The sequence below is a fragment of the Rhinichthys klamathensis genome, unplaced genomic scaffold (genome assembly GCF_029890125.1).
Source record: "Rhinichthys klamathensis goyatoka isolate OS25496 unplaced genomic scaffold, OSU_Roscu_1.1 h1tg000092l_1, whole genome shotgun sequence".
NCBI lineage: Eukaryota > Metazoa > Chordata > Actinopteri > Cypriniformes > Leuciscidae > Rhinichthys > Rhinichthys klamathensis.
The window spans coordinates 139,695-164,405 of NW_026606631.1; the positions used below are offsets into that span (position 1 = coordinate 139,695).

General features: G+C 39.3%; 1 protein-coding gene across 1 annotated transcript in view; it reads right to left on the reverse strand.

The window, feature by feature from the left end:
• Positions 1 to 473: 473 nt before the first annotated feature.
• adat1 (adenosine deaminase tRNA specific 1) overlaps positions 474 to 24,711 on the reverse strand; it is a 45,922-nt gene continuing 21,684 nt past the window's right edge. Inside the window, exons 7-10 of the mRNA XM_056252069.1 lie at positions 7,854 to 7,999; positions 4,232 to 4,331; positions 3,976 to 4,062; positions 474 to 907 (exon numbers count right to left, since the gene is read on the reverse strand). Of these exons, the coding sequence (XP_056108044.1) occupies positions 775 to 907; positions 3,976 to 4,062; positions 4,232 to 4,331; positions 7,854 to 7,999 (466 nt within the window). The 3' untranslated portion in view covers positions 474 to 774. The remainder of the gene's footprint in view (positions 908 to 3,975; positions 4,063 to 4,231; positions 4,332 to 7,853; positions 8,000 to 24,711) is intronic.

Sequence of the window (24,711 nt, forward strand, 5' to 3'; positions counted from 1 at the left end):
GACAGATCATTTTCAAAAATGCAATAATTTACTGTCGTTTTAAACCTGTATGACTTTCTTCCCTGGAATATATTTTGGAAGGCAATGGGGTCATTGGACCCAAATAACTTCAATAGTATAGACATGTATAGATATTGTATTAAAATAAAGAAAACGTCTACTTTTTGGTTCAGCCATACAGGTTTGTAATGACATAAAGCAGTTGAATAACTGATGATGACAGAAGTTTCATTTTTGTTTAAAACTTTCTTTTTTATTAGTAAAAATACAAACATGGACAAAACTAAAATAAATAAATTTGAACAAAGTTCTCCCGATAATGAAAACCTGTTGTTGTTCTAAACCCATATTTGCAAAATGTACAATCTACTCTTTCTCATACTAATGCCCTTCATGACCAGGGGCTTTCAATCTACAAACAAGTGTTGTGAAAGTGTAATACGATAGCTTTTGTGTAAAAAAAAAGATGTCGGAGCACATTCAAACATGGTTGGTCGCGAGACATGTGAAAGCCAATGGTGTTTGGCCTCAATGAAGAGCTATGTCAGTGAATAATGATTTAAATTTCTGCTCAAATGTTCCTCGCACAAAGCAACCGTATGACTTGGGATGCAGCACATGTTTGGTTTATAGCCCCTGGTCACTGCATGCTTTTGATGGAAAAGAGCAGCGAGAGTCACTTTTATTACATTTATTAATGTGAACCGTGCTGAAAGGACGAGCTTCTTTTCATGTGACTGGTTCAGGACACTTGTATGGTTAATGTGCGGTCCTCTAATGAAAGCGCAGCAGTTCTCGCGGGCCCCGGGGCCACAGTGGGAAGGCCTGCAGGCGCAGCTGTGTCCAGGCCTGCTGGTACACTCCTGCTGCCTGCTTATAGTCCCAGTAGGTCCTCAACTCTTTCCCACTTCAGCAAGCAAAGAAGAGAAACAAACACGTCCATCAGACACAACAGATACACAAACAACACCTGCGCACCGCATGACATGTCAGAGGTCAGCGCGCATGCATGGCATCACATTTCTGTTTCAAACACACAATCTAAGGCTAGAAACAAACTTTAAAAACAGACACAAATGGCTGACTCTGGTTTAAAACCTGGTTAATGAATGAATGAATGTCGACAGACAGCATTACATTTTTACACGAAATACAACAAAAAGTTACACACAGTGATGAACAGCAGTGTCCAGCTAGACGTGTCTATAAAAAAATAGATACTTGAACTCTCAAGGCTTGTTATTGTTGCGAAAGTTTGTGTGGCATCATGTATTTAAAATGTGCCCAAATTGAAAGATATTGGTAGAGAAAAAGCCTCTGTATGGGTTTTTGCCTATATTATATTTATTTCATATGATAGAGTTAAGCAATATCACGGGCGGGGGAGCTGTTTTTTTTTTTTTTTTTGAATATCAGCGTGATGACAGATGGGATTGATTATATTCAACATTTCAATAAACAAGACGTTCATATTGTGTTACATTTAAGACTCAATATTTACATAAAAACAATATCTGTTTTTTCTCTATTTTACCAAGAAACAGTTCCAAACAAAGCCACAGAAAAAAATGGAAAAGTTAATTTGTCACTGCTGTTAACTAACCGCCACACAGAAAATGGAAAATATGAAAAGCTTTGGGCATCAGCTGTCCACAACAGGCTAAAACCTGAAATGGCCCCAGCACAGAACCACACAAAATATCACACAAAATTTGAGGTAGAAGCATTTGTGTTTGGGGCCTATTAATGCTGCAAGTCATCTGGAAATCCAGCCATCAGTCGCAGTAAAATCTTACTGTCGGAATATAAAGAAATCCTTTGCTGATGAGACTGTGAAAGTGGACGCAGGGTGATGGATGCACTTGCACATATATATAATGTGTGTCCTGGGATCTTTGTGGATGGATTGTTCTTCGCTCTTGTGTGAGTCTGTCAGCGCTGTAACCAGAGCTGGACACTGGGCAGGATCAAGAACTCTGAACAGAAGAACACTTGTCTGGTGTTGACCTCAGGGAACAAAGTCTACTGTTCAATAATCATGTTGCTTTACAGGAATAAAACACACCTATTATTACATATATAACACAAATGTACAACAAATATGTAATTTGACACCCTGGTGCAGTAGTCTAAAACCAAACAGAGTAATGAATCTGATTACCAAGAATTATGTCAATATGGATTTATTGAGAGGCTCTGGCTAGTTGTTGCGTGGGAAAGGACTCCATATTCATGCCTATGAGTCAAGAGTCTTTTAACACACATGCTTGATTTCTCTATGGGGTTTATATGTTGGTTTAATTTTTGTGAATGATTTTTTCCAATCTAAAATATGTTATGTTATCATATTTTAGTAATAACTGTTGGCTAAGCATTGGGACATAAAACCACACTTTAAGTATTATTAAGACGAGGATATTATCCATAAATGGCAGGTTGGGCAAAGTCATGTTTTACAATTTATTATTATTTGAACTTAATTAATGAACCCTAACTTCACAGTGTGACAACATGTTGGGTCGTTTATGTTAATTGAACTATTTTCTTGTTCAAAAGCTTTTGTAGAAAAGACTACAAAATAGAGGAAGTCAAGTCACATTTATTTATGTAGTACTTTATATAAAATAGATAGTTTCAAAGCAGCCTAATAACAATTGATGAATTGTTACAATTCATCAATTGTAACAAATTAAATTTCAGCCGTAAAGTAGCTCTACAAAAGCCAATAGTGACATTATTCAGCTCAAGTCAGTTCAATGTTGATTCAATTCAGTTCAATAAAGCCGATGTCGCAAGGTTACTGTCATTAGTGTAAGTGCAACGGGATTGCAAAATGGACTTTCAAAAATAAATCCACCCTGAGAAATGTTTACTAAATATTATGAATTATCTCAATCCCCAATCTGACCTGTAATGCTGCCTGATTCATAATCAAACACTTTTGGTTTGTTGGCCATGAGATGGACCCCGACTGAGCCTGGGTTCTCACAAGGTTTTTTCTCCATTTGGGTTCCTTGCCACTGTCACCTGTCTTGCTTAGTTGGGGACACTATTCAGCATTATTATTGATTTGACTGCACTGACTCTATTGGATGAGAACTGAGCTGGACAATGACATCACTGTTTTCTCCAGATCTGCGTTATAGATGAATCGAACTCATTTCGTATTTGATGATCTTCACACAGTTAACTGACTTCAGCTGAACAATGACATTGTCTTTTTAGAGCTGTTTACAGGAGAATTGAACTCTGTTTGCATCACTGAATAATTATTTTCCTGTTATCACTGTAAAACTGCTTTGAAACAATCTGTATTGTGTAAAACGCTATGTAAATAAAAGTGACTTGACTTTAGAGTAGGGATGTAACAATATATATCGTGTCACAATATATCATAATACAAAACTGCAACAATATGTATTGTGGATAGTTCACCCAAGACAAAAACTACTTTGTGAGAGAAAAAAAATGTGTGTCAAAGAAAGAGTTTTCGTGTCAGTATTACATTAAACTACTATATATAATGTTGAATATAATGTATAATAATGCAATATGGGAATATTTGTGTGTCCTGATAATGCCAAATGTCTGATGTTACAAGTAAAAAGTGGCTACATTATTTTAAATATATCTAGCCCGTGACAGAGAACAATCATATTCGTCTGAAATTATTCTGTATTTTCAGCTTCAGAATCATAAATATTGTTATTCTGGTGTCTCTATTGTCCTGTGCTTTGGGTTTCAAGCACCAAGTCCAAGCCTATTCATTTACACCCACAATGTAACACCAAATGTAGCATTTTAATCAACAGTACATTTTTTGTTAATCTCTTACCATATGTGTTGGAGTATCACAATAATATTGTATCATGAGTTTAATACCGTGATGTGTATCAAATCGTGACTTGAGGGTATCGATTCACCCCTACTTTAGAGTAAAACTATTCCAGGTGTCCCCTATATTAAAACACTCACCGGAGGGTCTCTGGAAGCTGAGAGTCTTCAGTTGCCGCCTTCAGTTTCAGAAACGAATGAAAGAGCTCCACTTTACTGATTAAAGATCTACACATGGAGAAATATGAAACACAATACGCCTGAGCTCAGAGCTGGTTATTGTGGTGACTGAATGTTGCTTGATGACACTGTCAACTTACAAAGTAACATTCTGAATGCATACAGCACATCAATACGTTATTCTTGCAATGTAAATTATTGGTTGTCCTGAGATCACCTTGCTTGCAACGTTCCCAAAGCTTTCTTCGTCACCCCCTGTTTATATCCGTTAGCAGTGACATCTAGAGGATGCTGGGACACTGCACACCAGCTGATGGCTGCAAGAATATTCATAATTCTGTTAAGTCAGGAAAGCAGGAGAAAACCCCAGATCATTAACAGATCTAGTATGGAGCGAATTATGTGCCATAATTAAACAAACAAATCCAGCATTTTGTAAACAAACTCGATCTGCTTTGCAAAGGAAAACTCGACTCACAAAAAAACAAAGCAATTTGCTAAAACAAAGGTCAATTTGAGCGAAAATGCAGTGGAGTAATCAATATTGTGTTTTACAAATATAAATAAATTAGCCTTGATAATATTTCACAAATAAATACAAACCATTAATTTAGCGCTAGTCTCCCGGGAGAAGCACTGATTTGAAACGCGCTTGCCTTTGCTACAGCTGAGTAGTTTCTGTCTTACTTTATTTATAATAAACATCTTGAGGTTTTCCTTTGCTAAATGTTTATTACATATCTATCCACATCAGCACTTAGTAACACTTCTCTCCAGGGCCGGCGCCAAGGGCATTCACGAGTTACTGTGCCCCCCCATCCAAACCTCCCTTCCTTCCCTCCCCGCTGAACGCGAACCATTACAAATGCATGAAATGCACGTACGGTGGTGGAGCGCGGTAAAGTTAGTTGTAGGTTCGAGATACACCGGACCTTTGTTTTCCCTTTACACTGTTCTATGATCGGCAGTTTTACAAAGATATCAATAGCAGTATTAGTTTTAACACTATGTAACCACTGTATATCGACATGAAATATTAATTCAAAATCACTATAGCTGCATATTTATACCTGAGAATACTTTGACGCGCTTCCACAGCGATGGGACCGTCTGGCAATTCCACCAACTGCGGTAAACGTAGCCTATAATTTATTATTTAAAAGTACTTTTAAAATTTTAAAACAGACATTTTTAAATTCCAAAGCTTGTAGAAGGTTACTATTGGTAAGACTGACTTACTACAGGTGAAATTGTGCAATACCTCCCTTCATGTATTTACAGTAGGCCTACACAATTATTTTTATATTTTTATTTTTATAAAGGGTTTTTGGTGACTTACTACAGGTGAGATTTTGCATTATTCACCTGTAGTAAGTCAAGCCTGGTTAGGAACGCAATACAAGCATGGCTGTAGCCAGCTATGAGGTCACCGAGGTCTGGACCTCTGTATTTTTCAGAGGTGTGTATAATAAAGGTTGTGAAATGATTGCCTAGTATTAACTCGACTTTAGTGCTGCAAGGATATCCCAGGGCTCCCTTGTAAAAGAGATTTGAATATCTCAATGGCACATCACCTGGTAAAATAAGGGATAAATAAAATATTCCACAGCATCAAGATAATTTGTTAATGGTCATAAAGTGCGAGATAAGATGCAAGTATATCATAGCTAAACATTTCATAATTGACAGCTGTTTTAAGACAGAAATGTTAAATGACCAACAAAAATAATCAGGCAAACTAATAAACTTTTGACTAATTTCACAATTTTGAATTGAAAATAGGCCAATGTATTTACGTAACATTCATGTGTGAAGTTCACTCTCTCTTGGAATCTAAGCTAAAAGGTCTGCCATCATATGTTGCTTTTTACATTTTTTCTACATTGGACGCGTGCAAAATGACTAAATTAGTGATTATGTCTACACTGAACGAGTCTATTTCTGTCGTTCTCATGTCTCATATCTGTGTATTGTAAAATCACAGATCTAATTACCCTTTTTTCATGTGGCATTTTGTCCTCAACAATGTTAAAGGCCCAGTGGCCTTGTAATAAACATTTTGTAAAAGAAAACCTCAAGATGTTTTTTTATAAATAAAGTAAGACAGAAACTTTTTCCACAACTGTAGGCAAAGGCAAGTGCGTTTCAAATCAGTGCTTCTCCCGGGAGACTAGCGCTAAATTAATCCCCTATTTTAGCGCCATCTGCTGTTTTAGAAGTTACTCAACTGCATTTGTGAGAAAATCTGCCTGAACACATTTGTGAGAAAATCGAGCCGAGAGATCTCACAATCGTAACAGACAGAGATGCATTTGTATGCACTAGATTTGGTATTTGTTCAAAGATTACATGCAATTTGTAGGATGGTTTGTATTTATTTGTGAAATAGCCTATTATCTAGGCTCAATTATTTATATTTGTAAAACACAATATTGGTTACTCCACTGCATTTTCGCTCAAATTGACCTTTGTTTTTGCAAATTGCTTTCTGTTTGTTTGCGAGTCGATTTTTCCTTTGCAAAGCCGATCGAGTTTCTTTGCAAAATGCTGGATTTGTTTGTTTAATTATGGCACATAATTCGCTCCATAATCTAGGCCTTACTATACAAAATCTGCAAAGAAAATGAACTAAACCAAATCATAACAGACCAAAGAATGATGAAACCTTCAAAAATGATTCTTCTGCTGAACTACTTTGGAGGAGATTTTTGATGTTCTGTGTGACAGTAATTATTTTTGCTAAATACATTTTTTCCCTTTTTTTCAAAGTCTTGGGCTTACTTTAAGAAGTTCTCTACAGAAGCAGAAGTGCTGCAGGGATGATGTATTTTTGTAGACTTAAACCCAGAAACTACTTTGCATTTTAGCATTTACATTTCCATCCATTCAAAGACAATGAGGTTTTTGGTTAAGTGCTGGAAAAAAGGTCTGTGGTTAAAGGCGGGGCAGGTGATTTGTTCCAGAAACGTTTTTTTGTTATGCTGGTTGAAATTTACATCCTGATAGCAATCACTAAGTTAAGTGGTCTAAATGTATTAAAGGGTTAGTTCGCCCCAAAATGAAAATTCTGTCAGTAATTACTCACCCTCATGTTGTTCCAACCCCGTAAGACTTTCGTTCATCTTCAGAACACAAATTAAGATATTTTTGATTAAATCTGAGAGCTGGATCACTCCTCCATAGGCTTCTATGGGATTGAAACTTGCCGGCCCAGAAAAGTTACTAAAGACATCGTTAAAATAGTCCCAAGTGACTACATTGGCTCAACCTTAAGTTTATCAAGCGACGAGAATACTCTTTGTGCGCAAAAACAGGGTGAGTAAATCATGGGCTAATTTTCATTTTTGGGTGAACTATCCCTTTAACACAGCCTGCTCAACACAGTCCTAAGAATGATATATGGCAGATCTGAAGGAAACGCCAGCAGCTGAAACAGACGGGCCATTATGACCCTGTCTACAGCGAACGTCATGCTGCGTCAAAAGCAAATAAGAGCCATTATAATCAAGACCGGGCGGAGGTGGAAACACACCAACTGACGTGTCCGATGTAGACATGGTGTCACTGTAGTTGTGAAATCTGCTTTGGGATTATGTACACTTAATACATTTAAGATTAATGTTTGAAAATCTAACATTGTGAGACTTGTCTACACCGAGTGTGTCCATTGACGCATTCAGTGTAGAGAGCGTCACTGGCTTTATTTGCTTTTGACGTAACATGCCACTCAGGATACAAGCCCTGAAACTCAAAGCCTGAAATTCCAGCTGAATTAATTGCACAAATTTGTGCAGTTACATAAAAAAAAAATGAATTAATGAATATGTTTTTGTGCTCACCTGCCCCACAGGGAGATATCCTGCCCTGTGTGTGTGTGTGTTTGGACTCCGTGTGTGTGTGGTTGTGGGTAAATTCCAGACTGGCCTGCAGAAGCTCCGGAGCTTGTATGGAGAAACCTGATGGCAAACCCCTTACATGAGAACATCTATAAGAGAAGATAAGTGAGTTGTAATTATTTTAATGGAACAATTTAAAATCAGCACAAATTTAATGTTGCGATAGTCTTTTCTTCCCTGTTGTGATGTATATCCGAGTAAAACGGCCTCTAGAATGAGATAAAATGTGGGGTGGGAGTGGGACTTGATTTTGTCCTCTGGATTTGATTGGATCGGATCGTAGGAAGTTAATTAAACGAAGGCAGATCTGAATGGCAGTTTGCAGGCAGTTGTGGAGGATATTAAGTCCCGCCCCGACACACACGTCATGAAGAACACCGTTTCGAGGGGGGGGTTAAAGGTACAATATGTAGTTTTCCGCCGCTAGGGGTCGCTAACCTCTTCAGAACAATAACAAAGGCATAGATTGATGATGCAGTGAATGAGAGGAATCATGGAACTTGTCGATGGATCTGATAGAAGCAGGTCGCGGTCGCTAATGAGAGACAGATATCAGCGCCACACGCGGGTCCCGCGGATATAAATGAATGAGGACATTTCATTCTAACGAACTACACTACCGTTCAAAAGTTTGGGGTCAGTGAGAATTTTATTTTTATTTTTTGGAGGAAAGAAATCAATACTTTTATTTATCAAGGAATAATTAATTTGATCGAAAATGACAGTAAAGACATTTATAATGTTACAAAAGTCTTTTGAACTTCCTATTCATCAAAGAATCCTAAAAAAAAAAAAAAAAAAATACTGTACAACTGACAGACCAACAACTGTTTCAACATTGATAATAATAATAAATGTTTCTTGAGCATCAAATCCTCATATTATACTGATTTGTGAAGGATCATTTGACACTGAAAACACTGACACTGGTGATGCTGAAAATTCAGCTTTGATCACAGGAATAAATTACACTTTACTATATATTCACACAGAAAACAGCTGATTTACACTGGAATAATATTTAATACTATAACTGATTTTTGTTGTATTTTTAATCAAATAAGCGCAGCCATGGTTAGCAGAAGAGAATTCTTTTAAAAGTATTTAAAATCGTACCGACCCCAAACTTTTGAACGGTAGTGTACCTGCAAGTGCTAAATCACTACTCATACAGATCAGTTTATTTGACTAATTAAAATTGTAAGATAATGCAGCGCTGTTTCAATTGGTCTACACTGTCATACTGTAAGCCCGACTCAATCGGCCCAATGGAGCTTTTCCGATAGAACGGGTGGAGGTCTCTGCGTGTTACTGTCTTTCCGCGTGGCAAAGTAATTTGATTAAATGAAATAATTTTTTTCATCTATTAACTTGTTATTTCATCTGACTCCATAAAGGAAAAAGGTTTTAATGATATCTGTGCATCATTAAATGTGAGAACAATTTATTATGTCAGGTAAATGTATCATGCCAATTCCATAATTAATTCAAAGATAATAAATACAAAACATCAAATGCTCTGGAATAGAGAGAGAAGATGTGAACCTGACATTATAAAATACATGAAGTGGCGTGCCGGCATCCACTCTGCATCACGGGCTAATTTGAGTTACAAATCGCCCTGAGCCTCTTGTTGCAATTCATTACCCAGAGCAAGACAGAAACTCCTTTCACATGGAAACATTTGCTAACAATGGGAATTTGCATTCAGAAGTTACACCTTTAGAGAGCAGGAGAACATTTGCCTGGAAGACACACCAAAGTATATAACACTGTGCAAGTGGCTTTTGGATAGAAACAAATCTTACATATTGTACCTTTAAGGATTTTGCTAAAAGATTATGAGTACTTTGATAGAAATATTTGGGTATTTTAAACATTAAATGTACAGAGAAATGCAGACTAAGGATGCTCAGGTCAAAGGCCATATATACTTAACCAAAAAGTGCTTGACACAGTAGAACTAACAGTCATATGATCAGCTTAGATCATTACAAACCAATCGCCAGAACAAATCACAGTGAAGAAGATTTGAGTGACATGGATTTTTACTCAACTGTATGATATAAATGTACACTACCGTTCAAAAGTTTGGGGTCAGTGAGAATTTTATTTTTATTTTTTGGAGGAAAGAAATCAATACTTTTATTTATCAAGGACAGTAAAGACATTTATAATGTTACAAAAGATTCTATTTCAAACAAATGCTGTTCTTTTGAACTTCCTATTCATCAAAGAATCCAAAAAAAAAAAAAAAACTGTACAACTGACAGACCAACAACTGTTTCAACATTGATAATAATAATAAATGTTTCTTGAGCATCAAATCCTCATATTATACTGATTTGTGAAGGATCATTTGACACTGAAGACACTGACACTGGTGATGCTGAAAATTCAGCTTTGATCACAGGAATAAATTACACTTTACTATATATTCACACAGAAAACAGCTGATTTACACTGGAATAATATTTAATACTATAACTGATTTTTGTTGTATTTTTAATCAAATAAGCGCAGCCATGGTTAGCAGAAGAGAATTCTTTTAAAAGTATTTAAAATCGTACCGACCCCAAACTTTTGAACGGTAGTGTACATGTATCTTTCTATTCAGGAGACTCACTTGGTTGTTGTGGCCAGTGACCTCCCGGCGTCATGTTGCAGTCATGTTGCTACAAAGAGCAACTTGGAAGTCGTGTCAGGTATATGCTGCGCAGCTGAGACACAGATTCTACACTCAAAAGACAACAATAGTACATCTATGTGTGACTGAGGTAGTGATAGCAGCTTCTTGACGGGACGCCGTCACCTTACTTCAGGGAAGTATTGTATTGTATAGTAAGTATTCAGGTAATTCAGGAAATTACCTTGACATACTGAAGTTATTATTTTAACAACTCCAAGTTGTTTAAATTGTCCATGGTGAAGAAGTCAGATTAAGCAGATTGTATACGTTGTATGCATATTAAATTTTTTTTCGATTGCTAAACGACAGTGAGCACAACTGGAGCTACATGTGCAAAACTCTAACTACAGTCTGCACTACCAACAGTTCACATCACCTGCAAAACAGGCTCAGTGCAGCCAAACACTATGCACAACCCTCACTGAGATAACACACACTGTCACTCAGAACACACTGAGAGTAAAAACACTAGCATCAAACACCAATACAGAAAATACAAACTTTTCATCTTTACAGTTTGAACAATTTCAGTGACTTCATACAAAGTAATATTTTCTTCAAAGAAAAGAGTGACATTCTTTCACATGATTTATTAAAAATTTTAAAACATAATTCTTTAAGGTAAATGAAAATTAGCAGTTTGCTTCAATAGTCTGTAGTAATTTACGGAATTACAGTAATGAGAAAAAAAAGGTAGAAACGTACTCGGTTACGTACGTAACCTCGGTTCTCTCTAGTAGAGGGAACGAGTATTGCGTAAGTTGCTTACGCTACGGGTAAAGTCATCTTTTCTCGAGATATTGAAGCCAAAAATTATCCTTAATTTTCCATATATTGTCAACGCAGTGCAACAGCAGCAGACCTAGAGCAGGCTATCTTGCGTGCCCATTGGCTGCCTTGCGGCAACTGCTGCAGCCTACCGCTGAGCCTCGCGCGTGACTTTGCGCCCTCTACGCGTCACAGCCCGCCAGAAAGGGGGGGTGGCTTAGCGTATATAAGACGGGCTCGGGGGCTGCATCACTGGTTTCATCAGCTTGAAGCGAAAACTCGCTCTTGGCGCCTGCACGGTCAGGTTACGCAATACTGTAGGACACCACAGACATGTTGTCCGAGCGGACTAACACATGGTGGTCCCATATGAACGGGAGAAAGCGCCTGAGCGCGTTCTCGACCGCTATCATTTCCAGACAGTTTATGTGGAAACATTTCTCCTGGTCTGACCAGAGGCCGAAGACCGGTCTCCCCTTGAAGAGAGCGCCCCAACCTAGATTGGAGGCGTCCGTCGAGATGACTTTTCAGTATGAGACAGCTCCCATTGTCACACCCCGCTGGTACCAGTCGGCCGCTAACCAGGGCTGCAGAGCAGAAACGCAGCTCTGAGTCACTCTGATCCGTCTGCGACCTGAAGCCCATGCCTGATGAGGCACTTGGGCGTTCAGCAGATGCGCACATGCGCAGCAGACCCAGCTGAAGTACAGCCGAGGCCGATGCCATACAGCCCAGCATTCTCTGGAATGTCTTCAGAGAAGCGCAGCTGCCCTCCTGGAAAGATGCGGCCAGGTGTCAAATACGGCGTGCGTGCTGATTCGATAAGCGGGCCGTCATGGCTACAGAGTCCAGTTCTATTCCTAGAAAGGAAACTGACTGACTGGGCAGTAACAAGCTCTTTGTCCAGTTGACCGAGAGACCCAGGCTTTCCAGATGACTGAGAAGCACAGTTCTGTGAGATAACAGTTCCATCTCTGACTGCGCTAGAATCAGCCAGTCGTCCAAATAGTTCAGGATTCGCAGCCCTTTTCCCTCTTAAGGGGGCGAGAGCCGCGTCCATGCACTTCGTAAATGTACGGGTTGCTAAAGACAGGCCGAACGGTAGGACGGTGTATTGATATGCCCGACCGTCGAAGGCGAATCTCAAGACTGGCCTGTGACAGGGGACTATCGGGATCTGAAAGTATGCATCTTTCAGATCGAGAGATATAAACCAGTCTCTCGGGCGAATTTGCGCGAGAATTTGTCTGGTCGTGAGCATTTTGAACGGCCGTCTCATGAGAGCTTTGTTCAAATATCTCAGATCTAAGATAGGTCTTTGAGCTCCGTCCTTCTTGGGCACGAGGAAATAACGACTGTAAAAGCCTGACTCGCTCAGAGAAGGAGGTACTGGTTCTATGGCCCCTTTGCACAGCAGTGTGGCTATTTCTGCGCGGAGTTGATGCGCTACATCCGCTTTCACTTTCGTCTCGGTCCGTACTCGAAAGCGAGGGGGACGGCGAGCGAACTGAAGTGAATAGCACTGACTTATAGTGCTCAGCACCCATTCTGACACTCCTGGAATAGCTTCCCATGCTTTTACATGTATAGCTAGGGGCAGAATGGACTCGCCGCTCATTGCGGGCTCGGGAAGCTGAACCGGAGGTGTGTGCGAGGTGCGCGCGCCCTCTGATCTCAGAAACGGCGGCTCGCTGACAGCGGGGACTGTCTGTATCACTTGTAATGACCCGTCTACTGGGAATGGGGAACATTTTGTGATAATATTTTGTGCGATAACTCGGCCGCTGTGAGGCTGTTGCCGTGTGACAGAGCGGGCAGTGAGTAGGTGTGAGCACAAATCTGTGGGCACATTCTCTACATTTATCACTCGAGCGGCTTGTGCCAGCTTTATGAGAGTGGGCTCTGTGTGAGACACGTGGGGCACCGTGTTTATGTGTAGGGGTGAGCAGTGGTTTGTGGGCACTTTTTCTACACTAAAAACACCATAGGCGTGAGCCTGTTTGCCAGAAATTATACTCTTTTTGAGATTTCTGTGGATCGCCGTGAAAACGGCGGTTGTGTGCAGGCGAGCGGGCTGTGTTGCCGACTCGTTGGCTGCTAAAATTACATCCGCAGTAGCCTTCTCTGAGGGGACTGACAGGACGAGATACTTCGACGGTGGTCCGGCCGCGGCGAGACCCAGCCGTCTTTTCCTCTCTGCTGTGGCTAAGAGGGCTTCGCGTGCTCGGGCTTCAGCGTTATCCTGGGCCGGGGTCCCCGGGGGGGAGGCGACCTGGAGCGACTGGCAGAGCGCGATCTAGGGCGGCCGCCTGTCGTCGCTGCGAAGGCTGGGGCTGAGCTGGACGATGGCCAACATTCCGTGCAGGCGGCTCACGTGGGCGGCTTGCAGCGGAGCTCGAGCGTCGAGGCAGAAAGAGGTTCATGGCCTGTGAAGTTTTCTGTACCTCGGAGAAGTGGTCGACGATCCCGTTTACCGCTGGGCCGAAGAGACCAGAGGGAGAGAGCGGCGCGTCGAGAAACGCGGAGCATTCAGAGTCCCTCATATCCGCAAGCGTCAGCCATAGGTGCCTCTCTGTGACGGTGAGCAAAGCCATACATCTGCCGATCGCCTGAGCCGCGGATTTAGTGGCGCGAAGGGAGAGGTCCGTTGCGGGTGTAGAGGGCGTAGAGGGCGCGACGTCACGCGGTAGGCTGCAGCAGTTGCCGCAAGGCAGCCAATGGGCACGCAAGATAGCCTGCTCTAGGTCTGCTGCTGTTGCACTGCGTTGACAATATATGGAAAATTAAGGATAATTTTTGGCTTCAATATCTCGAGAAAAGATGACTTTACCCGTAGCGTAAGCAACTTATGCAATACGAGAGAACCTCTCGTAAAAGAACTAAAAGTACATACTGTAATTCTAACAAATAATTGAGGGGCTAATCCTGCCTCTCTCTAGCATCAGGCCACAGGTTTTCAGCTGAAATTGCAATCAGCAGTGTTTGAAAGGCACAAGGCTGAAATCTATTCTGTTTTGAATGTGTGGTTCACAGTTTTGACAGCAGTGTGTTAGCATTTGAACAAAGTGCTGTAAATCCACAGTGTTGTGCAGGTTGTGGTTAAAGTCATGGGATAAGTGTGTAGAGTTTTGAAAACTGTGTTCAAGCACTGAAAAACGAACTAGAGTTTGGTCCACATGAACTGCTGCTGTGCAGACTGTAGTTAAAGTTTTGCACATGTAGCTCCAGTTGTGCTCACTGTCGTTTAGCAATCGAAAAAAACTGTAAGAATTTCCACGACAGTACACATGAATTAAAAAAAAATAATGATTTACACAGATAAATAATTTATAATAAACACTGCAACATTCTGTAAAAAAAAAAAAGAATAGTCCATTTTGATTTTATGGGGACTTTAACATAATTTGTCAGTTTTATGGCTGCTTTTTATGTCAGACCTCTTCCTCTTTACCTGAAATATGTCCTTTACAGATGAAAAAAATATTTTAATAAAATAAAATGCATTAAAAAATCCCTTCCTCATTTAAATGATTGTAAATATAACTGTATAAATACTTTAATATTGTAGTTATTAAATTATTATTAATTAATAATATGTATTATTAAATGTTACAAATATTTATATTTATTGAATATTAATTTTGTGTTTTGTATTAATTTTGTGATGTGCATACAGTGTTTGCATAATTCACTAAAAGTTCTGTATGTAAAATCTTCTTAATATGCAGAGACATCAAGCTAATTATTCATAAGCTGATTCTCTCGAAAAATTTTCAACTCTGTGGTGCTTTAAAAACATTGCTCTGTTTGTTTAAGCATTCTGACTAAACCAGCTCCAAAACTACTAGTATACGTCATGCAAAGTAGTGTACTACATTACAGTAGTATACTGTAAATGTCTAATTTTGAAGTTGCTACATAAATATATATATTTTTAAATGTAACAAAACATTTATTCAACATTTATAACATCAAATTATTATAAAAAATTATATATATTTAAAAAAAATTATACAACATTTTTAAAGATATTTTTTTAAAATTAGCAACATCTAAGAACAACAGTTTAGTTCTTTAGAATTCTGAATTTTGTGTAGGGCAGCAAGAAAAACAACCAGTTTCAATACAAGACCCTCTGGAAGCTCTAGCATGTGAAAAACTTGCGCTATGAATCAGAGGGTTTATAAGGTAATTTCTGGCTTTTTGGGTGTAACTCCTAATAAAAGTGAACACTGGTTGAAAATCAGCAGAAAATGAAAAATGGAAAATTAACTAAAAGAACACCTGAACTATGACAGAATTCCAGTTTAAGCATAACAGCATTCCAAAAAACACTAAGAAATCTGATCTCTGGTTAAGCTTTTATAGATGGCCTGTATCCTGTATGTCTAGTAGGCTGAGACTTTAACTAAACACACACTTAAAGCTATTACAGCACAAGTGTTATTTGAGCAGTGTGGAGGAAACTCTAATTTAAATGTGTATTTTAAATTTTAAATGTTAGCCTATATTATGTATAACATGTGCTCAAACCCATCTGTCTGTGTGTGTGTGTGTGTGTGTGTGTGTGTGTGTGTGTGTGTGTGTGTGTGTGTGTGTGTGTGTGTGTGTTCTTGTTTTTCTATCCCGGTGGGGACTTCAACCTGAACGCACACAGACTCGTGGGGACTCGTGTCACCGTGGGGACCTAAATAGAGGTCCCCACGGGCAAAGCCCCTCAGGCACCTCCCAAACAGTGTTTGGACACGCCCCATGTAGTTTTTTTTGAAGTCCTCATGAGGGCCATTTTCAAGACAAAAATCTGTGTTAGTGTATATCTAGGCGCCCCTGGTGGTCACACAGAGTATTGCCGTCCCCACAAGTCACATTGTTCCGGAAAAGTGCGGCACTCTCTAGCTCCCTATTGGGGGTATTGGTCAATAATAGAATTACAATTTGGCAATCTATTTTAAAAATGTGTCTTTTTACTAAAGATATGAATTAATAGGGTTTTTAATTATTTATATTTATACATTAGTATAATATTTAGTTATTTATATTACTTTATAAAATAAACTGAATTAAATAAATGTGCTGTTGGTGCACTAGAATGAAAATTCTGGAAAGACTGAGTCACAAACAGAGAATTTTTTTTTTTTTTTTAGCAAATTCTTTGTTTTATTTATCGTAAGGCATCAAATGATTAGAATATAACTGATCTGTTAAAAATGCCATTTATGTAATTTATCATGGATCTGTCTATATTCATATAGTCATTATTGATGACAATAGGAAAGAAATCTAAACGAGGTTAGCCAACTCCAGGTGTTTCAGTCTCGCTTCTGTGGGGACTGGTTTATGTGAGAGGATCATCTACAAAATCTACATGAATTAATTGTCAGTTTAGGTTAAAAACACTTCAAAGTGATTTTGTTAAAGTAATTAATACATTATTATATCATTACTCTAATATATTATTATCATTTAATTATAATCTAATTAAATCATGATCAGTAAATGATATACAGATTTTTCACTCTGGGCTACCCCTCTGACAGAGCCTTTCTGCATACATTAAACAGAATTCAAAGAATGTACTTTCAACAGATCACTAATAAACTTTTATGAAATAAACTCATATGAAATTAATAAATGAACAGGCCCTGACTATATACAATCTTGTTTCTAAAATTGGCAGCTGCTGTTTATTTAATCTTCTGGCTTTCTTTTTAATATATCACTACATACAACTGAGATTCAACAGATTTGGTCATCTTTTTTAGTCATTCCTTTGCACAAATGGTGTAATATTTGATAACTACAAACATTCTACAAAGCTCTGTGCTCTCTCAAAAGCCTTAAAAGTGAACTACTAACACACTATTTTTATATAAATGTTTCATGACTTTATTATCTTGTAAATGCTACCCGCTAGGCTAACAGAGCAGCACATTATACCCTCATCATACATCATATCTCACAGTTTTAGCAGCCTTCCAATACCCTGTACCCTACAGATGCTGTGAGATAACAGAGAGACTGATATTGCTTTAGCAGGACCTGGAGAGAGCTCATTGTGGGAGAATGGGACCAGATACACCTCTTTTCATGAAGCTAATGGAAGTGAACAGTGCAGAGTGTGAGAGAAACAGATGCTGGATCAAAAGTTAAGAAATAATCTCCTGATCCAGCATCAGATGTGCTGCTAGTGAAGTAGAAGCGGGGCAATGATCACTTTCTAAAAACATGGCGAATGCCTGTGTAATTGCTGATGTAAGCATGTGCCAGCGTATGCACTCCAGTTCACAGTGTCACACCAGGAACAGCTAAAGGCCACAGTGGAGCACTGATCATCACCAATAGTCATGTTAGCAGAGCAGCTAATAGAGCAAGCATGGTATGAAGCAGAAATGCTATCAGCATCTGAGTGTGGTGGACCAGTACCTCTCAGAGCAGCTCCTAACACTAACCCTAACCTATCTATCAGCATCTGAGTGTGGTGGACCAGTACCTCTCAGAGCAGCTCCTAACACTAACCCTAACCTATCTATCAGCATCTGAGTGTGGTGGACCAGTACCTCTCACGGCAGCTCCTAACACTAACCCTAACCTATCTATCAGCATCTGAGTGTGGTGGACCAGTACCTCTCACGGCAGCTCCTAACACTAACCCTAACCTATCTATCAGCGTCTGAGTGTGGTGGACCAGTACCTCTCACGGCAGCTCCTAACACTAACCCTAACCTATCTATCAGCATCTGAGTGTGGTGGACCAGTACCTCTCAGAGCAGCTCCTAACACTAACCCTAACCTATCTATCAGCGTCTGAGTGTGGTGGACCAGTACCTCTCAGAGCAGCTCCTAACACTAACCCTAACCTATCTATCAGCATCTGAGTGTGGTGGACCAGTACCTCTCAGAGCAGCTCCTAACACTAACCCTAACCTATCTATCAGCATCTGAGTGTGGTGGACCAGTACCTCTCAGAGCAGCTCCTAACACTAACCCTAACCTATCTATCAGCATCTGAGTGTGGTGGACCAGTACCTCTCAGAGCAGCTCCTAACACTAACCCTAACCTATCTATCAGCATCTGAGTGTGGTGGACCAGTACCTCTCAGAGCAGCTCCTAACACTAACCCTAACCTATCTATCAGCATCTGAGTGTGGTGGACCAGTACCTCTCAGAGCAGCTCCTAACACTAACCCTAACCTATCTATCAGCATCTGAGTGTGGTGGACCAGTACCTCTCAGAGCAGCTCCTAACACTAACCCTAACCTATCTATCAGCATCTGAGTGTGGTGGACCAGTACCTCTCAGAGCAGCTCCTAACACTAACCCTAACCTATCTATCAGCGTCTGAGTGTGGTGGACCAGTACCTCTCAGAGCAGCTCCTAACACTAACCCTAACCTATCTATCAGCATCTGAGTGTGGTGGACCAGTACCTCTCAGAGCAGCTCCTAACACTAACCCTAACCTATCTATCAGCGTCTGAGTGTGGTGGACCAGTACCTCTCAGAGCAGCTCCTAACACTAACCCTAACCTATCTATCAGCATCTGAGTGTGGTGGACCAGTACCTCTCAGAGCAGCTCCTAACACTAACCCTAACCTATCTATCAGCATCTGAGTGTGGTGGACCAGTACCTCTCAGAGCAGCTCCTAACACTAACCCTAACCTATCTATCAGCATCTGAGTGTGGTGGACCAGTACCTCTCAGAGCAGCTCCTAACACTAACCCTAACCTATCTATCAGCATCTGAGTGTGGTGGACCAGTACCTCTCAGAGCAGCTCCTAACACTAACCCTAACCTATCTATCAGCATCTGAGTGTGGTGGACCAGTACCTCTCAGAGCAGCTCCTAACACTAACCCTAACCTATCTATCAGCATCTGAGTGTGGTGGACCAGTACCTCTCAGAGCAGCTCCTAACACTAACCCTAACCTATCTATCAGCATCTGAGTGTGGTGGACCAGTACCTCTCAGAGCAGCTCCTAACACTAACCCTAACCTATCTATCAGCATCTGAGTGTGGTGGACCAGTACCTCTCAGAGCAGCTCCTAACACTAACCCTAACCTATCTATCAGCATCTGAGTGTGGTGGACCAGTACCTCTCAGAGCAGCTCCTAACACTAACCCTAACCTATCTATCAGCACATTGACCTCTGTGGTTCCAAATGCTGGTGACAACAAGTGCCAAATCATTATGGCTACTCTGACAAGGTGAACTCAAATCCTGGAAATGATGAGCACTACAGTATATCATAATCATTAGTCTAACACATGCCAATGTATGGATGACGTAGGCTACATGTACGTGCATGTCCACAACACTTATTTCTGTTTAAGTGAGGTGTTGTATATAGTTTCATGTCATTTTGGGAGAATCTGAACCAGTAGCTAAGCCAGAAGGGTGTCCAGTGTGGAAAAACTGCATCATCATTTGTTGAATTATTTTTACCATGTGTTATTCTTACCCTAAATTAAATCATGTGCTAGTATTTGACAATTCATTTATATAGTTTGCAAATATAGTCTTTTCCCATTCTCCTCTAACTGGCGAACTGCTGTCTTGGTGAGTGCATTTACATTTATTAATTTAGCAGACACTTTTATCCAAAGCGACTTACAAATGAAATGAGGAATACAACAAGCAATTTGTCTGTAGCAAGAAAAGTGCTAGCAATACATGGTTTCAATCATTGTCTTGAACAGTACAAGCAAGGTGAGCAATTGTTGTGAAGATTGTTTATTTTAACAATAGTTAGGAGTATGCAGTTAAAGAGTTTCAGAATCAATATAGACAATTTCTAAGGACGGTAACATTAACAACAGCTCAACTCACTTTCTGTTTTGTACCTTTTGTAAACAAGCGGGGTCTTGTATCTATGACACCACAGTCTTGACATGTTTCACCCAGTTCAAATGCAAGAAACCATCCAAGAACAAAGAAGCATGGCGGGCCTTGTGTGGAGGCCTCATATCCAGAGTTTGGTCTCATGCCTCACTTCTTTCAAATCTATTTTATTTATTTTATCTCCTCGGCTCTCAGAGGGTAAACATAATATCTGTTCTGTTGATTACAAGGTCTTGTAATAGTTTATTTTTATTTTATGAATGTCAATCTCTCTGTGAGCTGTTTAATAGTTCCAAATTTGTTCATTCATTAATGTGTTGTTTTTTAATATTAAATATAATATAGGCCTAAATGTCTTTTTACATCTACACTCTGTCATTTTATTTGTACAAAAAAAAAACATAGGCTATCTGAATTTGAGCATAACATTTATTTATTTTATAACAGCATATAGCTTACACTATTTCAGAGCATATTATCAGAGCATATATGTCCATACATCATTTTATAAAGAAAACAAAAACCGCACAAGAAAAAAAAAAGAAAAAAAAAGCGCGGGTAATATTAATATAGCTATAGTTCGCCGAGTGAGTGTCAGTAATGGCTGATACATCACACAGAACCTGAGGCTTTAAGTCCCCACCGCGACTATCGCCTCCTCTCCCCGCCCCTCCCCCACCCCTGGACCTCTCACCTGCGAGTCACAGATGCTCGAGAGGGAGAGATGCTGCAGACACGGCGCGGAGGAGACGGGATCGAGATGGCCGACGAAAAAGTAGGTTTTTGACTTTTTGTGCAAGGCTCTCAATATAATATGGTGCTGTTTATTTAACTTGCATATTGTTTGCAACCTATATATCGTATTATATATCATATATCGTAACGTAAAGGTCACGTCACTTTTCACCTTAAGCATAACCACAAAGCAGCTTTGGAGAAAGTATAGATTAATGTACCAAAATGACAGTAATGATCATAATAATATATCCATTAGGGCTTTAGATTCCTAAGAGTCTTAAGCTGTTTTAAGGCCACAGTTAGGATTGCATAGGTGACTGCATTCTAGCGGTAATCCGCTTTTAAACTTCGCCGAATTTAAAATGTTGTTGTCTTTATGTTATTTCTGAAAGACATATTTTGCGTCCCTGTTACTTCACCTAGATGTTTAGCTCAATTTTGGTAACATTAATTAAAGATTGCCAGGAGTTGCATCTGTAGCGGCCTACACGTGCAGCCATGTGAGTCTGAGGCCTGCAGGACTCATGACGTTTTATCACTCTAAACACCAATAATGTGATTCAACAAAGCAAGAGGGAAGTTTAATAAATTCAGAACAAGTTTTTTCTACTTCTGTAATGCAGCTTTCAAGACCAGACAATAAATGGCATTTATTTTCAGTCAAAATGGTATGAAATTGTATTGGCTTATGTTACAATGTCAATTACTTTAATATATTGCCTAATTGTACCATTACAGTTTTAAATACAGTGCCATGTGATGTTAGACTATGATGTTTGACTGTCTATGACACTTGTGCTTGCAGGAAGATCAAACTAGGAATGGCAGCTCTGGATGCACAGGTGAGAATGAGAAGATCAAACAAAACACATTTTACTCATTTGTAGTATGTCAAATTCGTGTGCGTCATTTATTACTTAAAATAATTCTTAAAGCTTATATACATAGCTTAATGAATCCGAGTAACCGAGGTTTTTAAAAGCACAATCTTGAAGAAAAAGAAACATAGCCACGCTCCCTCCTTTCATTCTCTTGCAACACCATGCCAAATTCATGGTAGTGCATGAAATTTAATCTTTTAATCTGCTATCTTTTGTTTATAGGTAAATAATGTTTTAATTAATAACCGGTCAGTTTAAATAGAAGTTTAGAGGCCAATAGATTATTACAAAGTAATTAAGGGATGATTGTAGTAATTAATACAATCTAAGTTTAATTTATGTAAACTTAATTTTTTTGTTGCAACTTGATCTGTAACTTTTCTTTACGGTTTTATTAAAAAAGAAAACAGATCATCTGTTAGAATTTAAGGCAAAAACGTGATTATATCTGCATATTTTAGTGAAAATGTTCATTTAAAAAAACATTCCAGTATTTTTACTTTTTTGTTAAACATTTGAAACGCTTTCAAATGACAGAAAGTTTGGTATTGTGTCATTGAACAATATAAATATGTCTAGCCATATGATCATGTTATTGTGAAACCAAAAGTGTACTTCTCATGTTCAATATAAAGATAAAAAATACCTCGCTGATATCTTACATTTATTTTAACATGCATTCATCGTTGGTGAAAATTAATTTCTAATGGCTAAATAAATTTGGGTAATTATCCCTAAACTCTGACATGGTTCAGTAACTGGACAAAGATATAATTACTTAACTGTACGTGCTGAGTAAATACAACATGTTGTCCTGTGTGCTGTCAATTTCAACAGATACTGTAGTTAAGTTTGTTTTGTTGTAATTTTTTTATCATTGTATGAAATTAAAAGTCACAGATCACATTAAATTTAAGGTAACTACAGGTTTTGCCAAAATGGTGTCATTGATGTCAGCCTTATTTTGATACTTATTTTAAGTCTATTGGTTCGTTATTCAATTCTGGTGATTATCTTGGGGTTTAAGCCTAGAACTATAGTTAGGAGGAAGTAAAATGGAAAATTTACTTCTTTGTAATTTACATTTCAGTGGATGATGTGACAGATGCCCCCGAAGAGAAGAGAAAGGTAGGCTATATCCACACAGGGCTCCAGACTAACTTTTCCACTGGTTGCACTGGTGCTACCAATTTTCTCAGTTGGTCGCACCAACACATGATTTGGTCGCACTTTTTTTTTTTTTTTTACTAAAGCGTTGTCTTTAGCACTCGCAGCTCAAACGGCAATGCACGACTAATAATGACTATTATTGGGACTGTCATATTACGTAATATTATAAAGAGAACAATATTGTAATAAAACATTGTGAATTATTTGGGTTTTGCCGTGTCGCGTTGTTCCAGGAAGAGCGTCCACAACACGAGTCATTCTGAATGGCACGTATTAAGCCTAGTTCACACTACATGATTTTAAAACATCGGGCTGAACTGTACGGTTCACACTACATGACTTGCTCTCTGTGAAATCAGGAGTGTTCAAGTTGTTGAGCTGTTCACACCACACGACACAACGTGATTGATCCGCAACAGGAGGTAACGCTCTACACGAGTTGACAACAACTCTGTCACCCAACGATTCTATCTTGTCCACAAACCACGTTTTCTCACGAAAAATCACGCGATAAAATGAACCGAAAATGACGCGAAACAGCACGCGCGCCAATACCCAGGGAAGAAGAGCACAACACGCGTATGGGCGTCAGACAGAAACTAAAGCTGCAAACTGTTTGCGCGATAATTTGCTCTAAAAAAAAACACACACTCTACAACTTCATTTTAAAAAAGAACACCCAGAACATCAACATTGTGGACATCGGCAATATACAGTTGACTTTCCTTTTTCCTAAAAGTATTTTAGTAAAACCTATGATTACAAACAGGGATATTCTTCCCGAAAAGCATAAGTAATTATATTTTTATGTCTACACATACTTGTATGTTTAATCTCTAGTTGCTCTGATTGGCTGTAGCTCTCAACATCACGTGAGGTTGAGTCGCGCGACAGCTCTGGATATCTAGCATGCTAGATATTTTTCTGGGCTCGGTGACGCGTCTGCGAGCGTCTTTGATGCATTGTTGGCTCTTTCATACTAACAGATTGGCGAGCGTTCATCGCGCGCTAATCACCCGCGATTTGCACGCGATAACACCCTGACCTGTCGGCGAGCTCAACGATTTGCAAATCGGGCTCAAATCGGGCTTAAAATCACGTAGTGTGAACTAGGCTTTAGTTCAAGTTCACTTGTGGATTCACGTCATTTTGTGCAGATATGATTTGTAATATTATGTTTATTTTGTCTGATTAATCTCATATAGGATGCGTTTCTTTGAGTTAAATAACACGCTAGCAAAGTGCTCAACGGTTATTCATTCAGCGCGCTCCACTCAAGCAGCAATGCACGACTAATAATAACGATGAGTAATTTGGGACTGTCATATTTAGGGGTGGGGGAAAAAATCGATTCTTAGATGCATCGCGATGCGGATGTGGACGATTCTGAATCGATTCACAATTGTCAAAAATCGATTTTCAAAAAAAAAAAAAAAAAATTTAGATATATATTTATAATAACGTAATATTGACGGAACGCGAAAGACGGAACTCTGAAGCGCGGAAGTGCAGTGGCCGGACCGTCTGTGGCGTGCACATAACAGACGCGGACGCGATGGCTGAGCGCCAAATCCAAACACCCTCCTCGTTAAAAGCTGACGTGTGGAAATATTTTGGCTTCTGAAGTTGAAGGGGGAAAGGAGCTGGACAAGAGCCACACTAGTTGTAAGCTTTGTAGAGTAAAACTAAAATATTTCGGAAACAAGACACA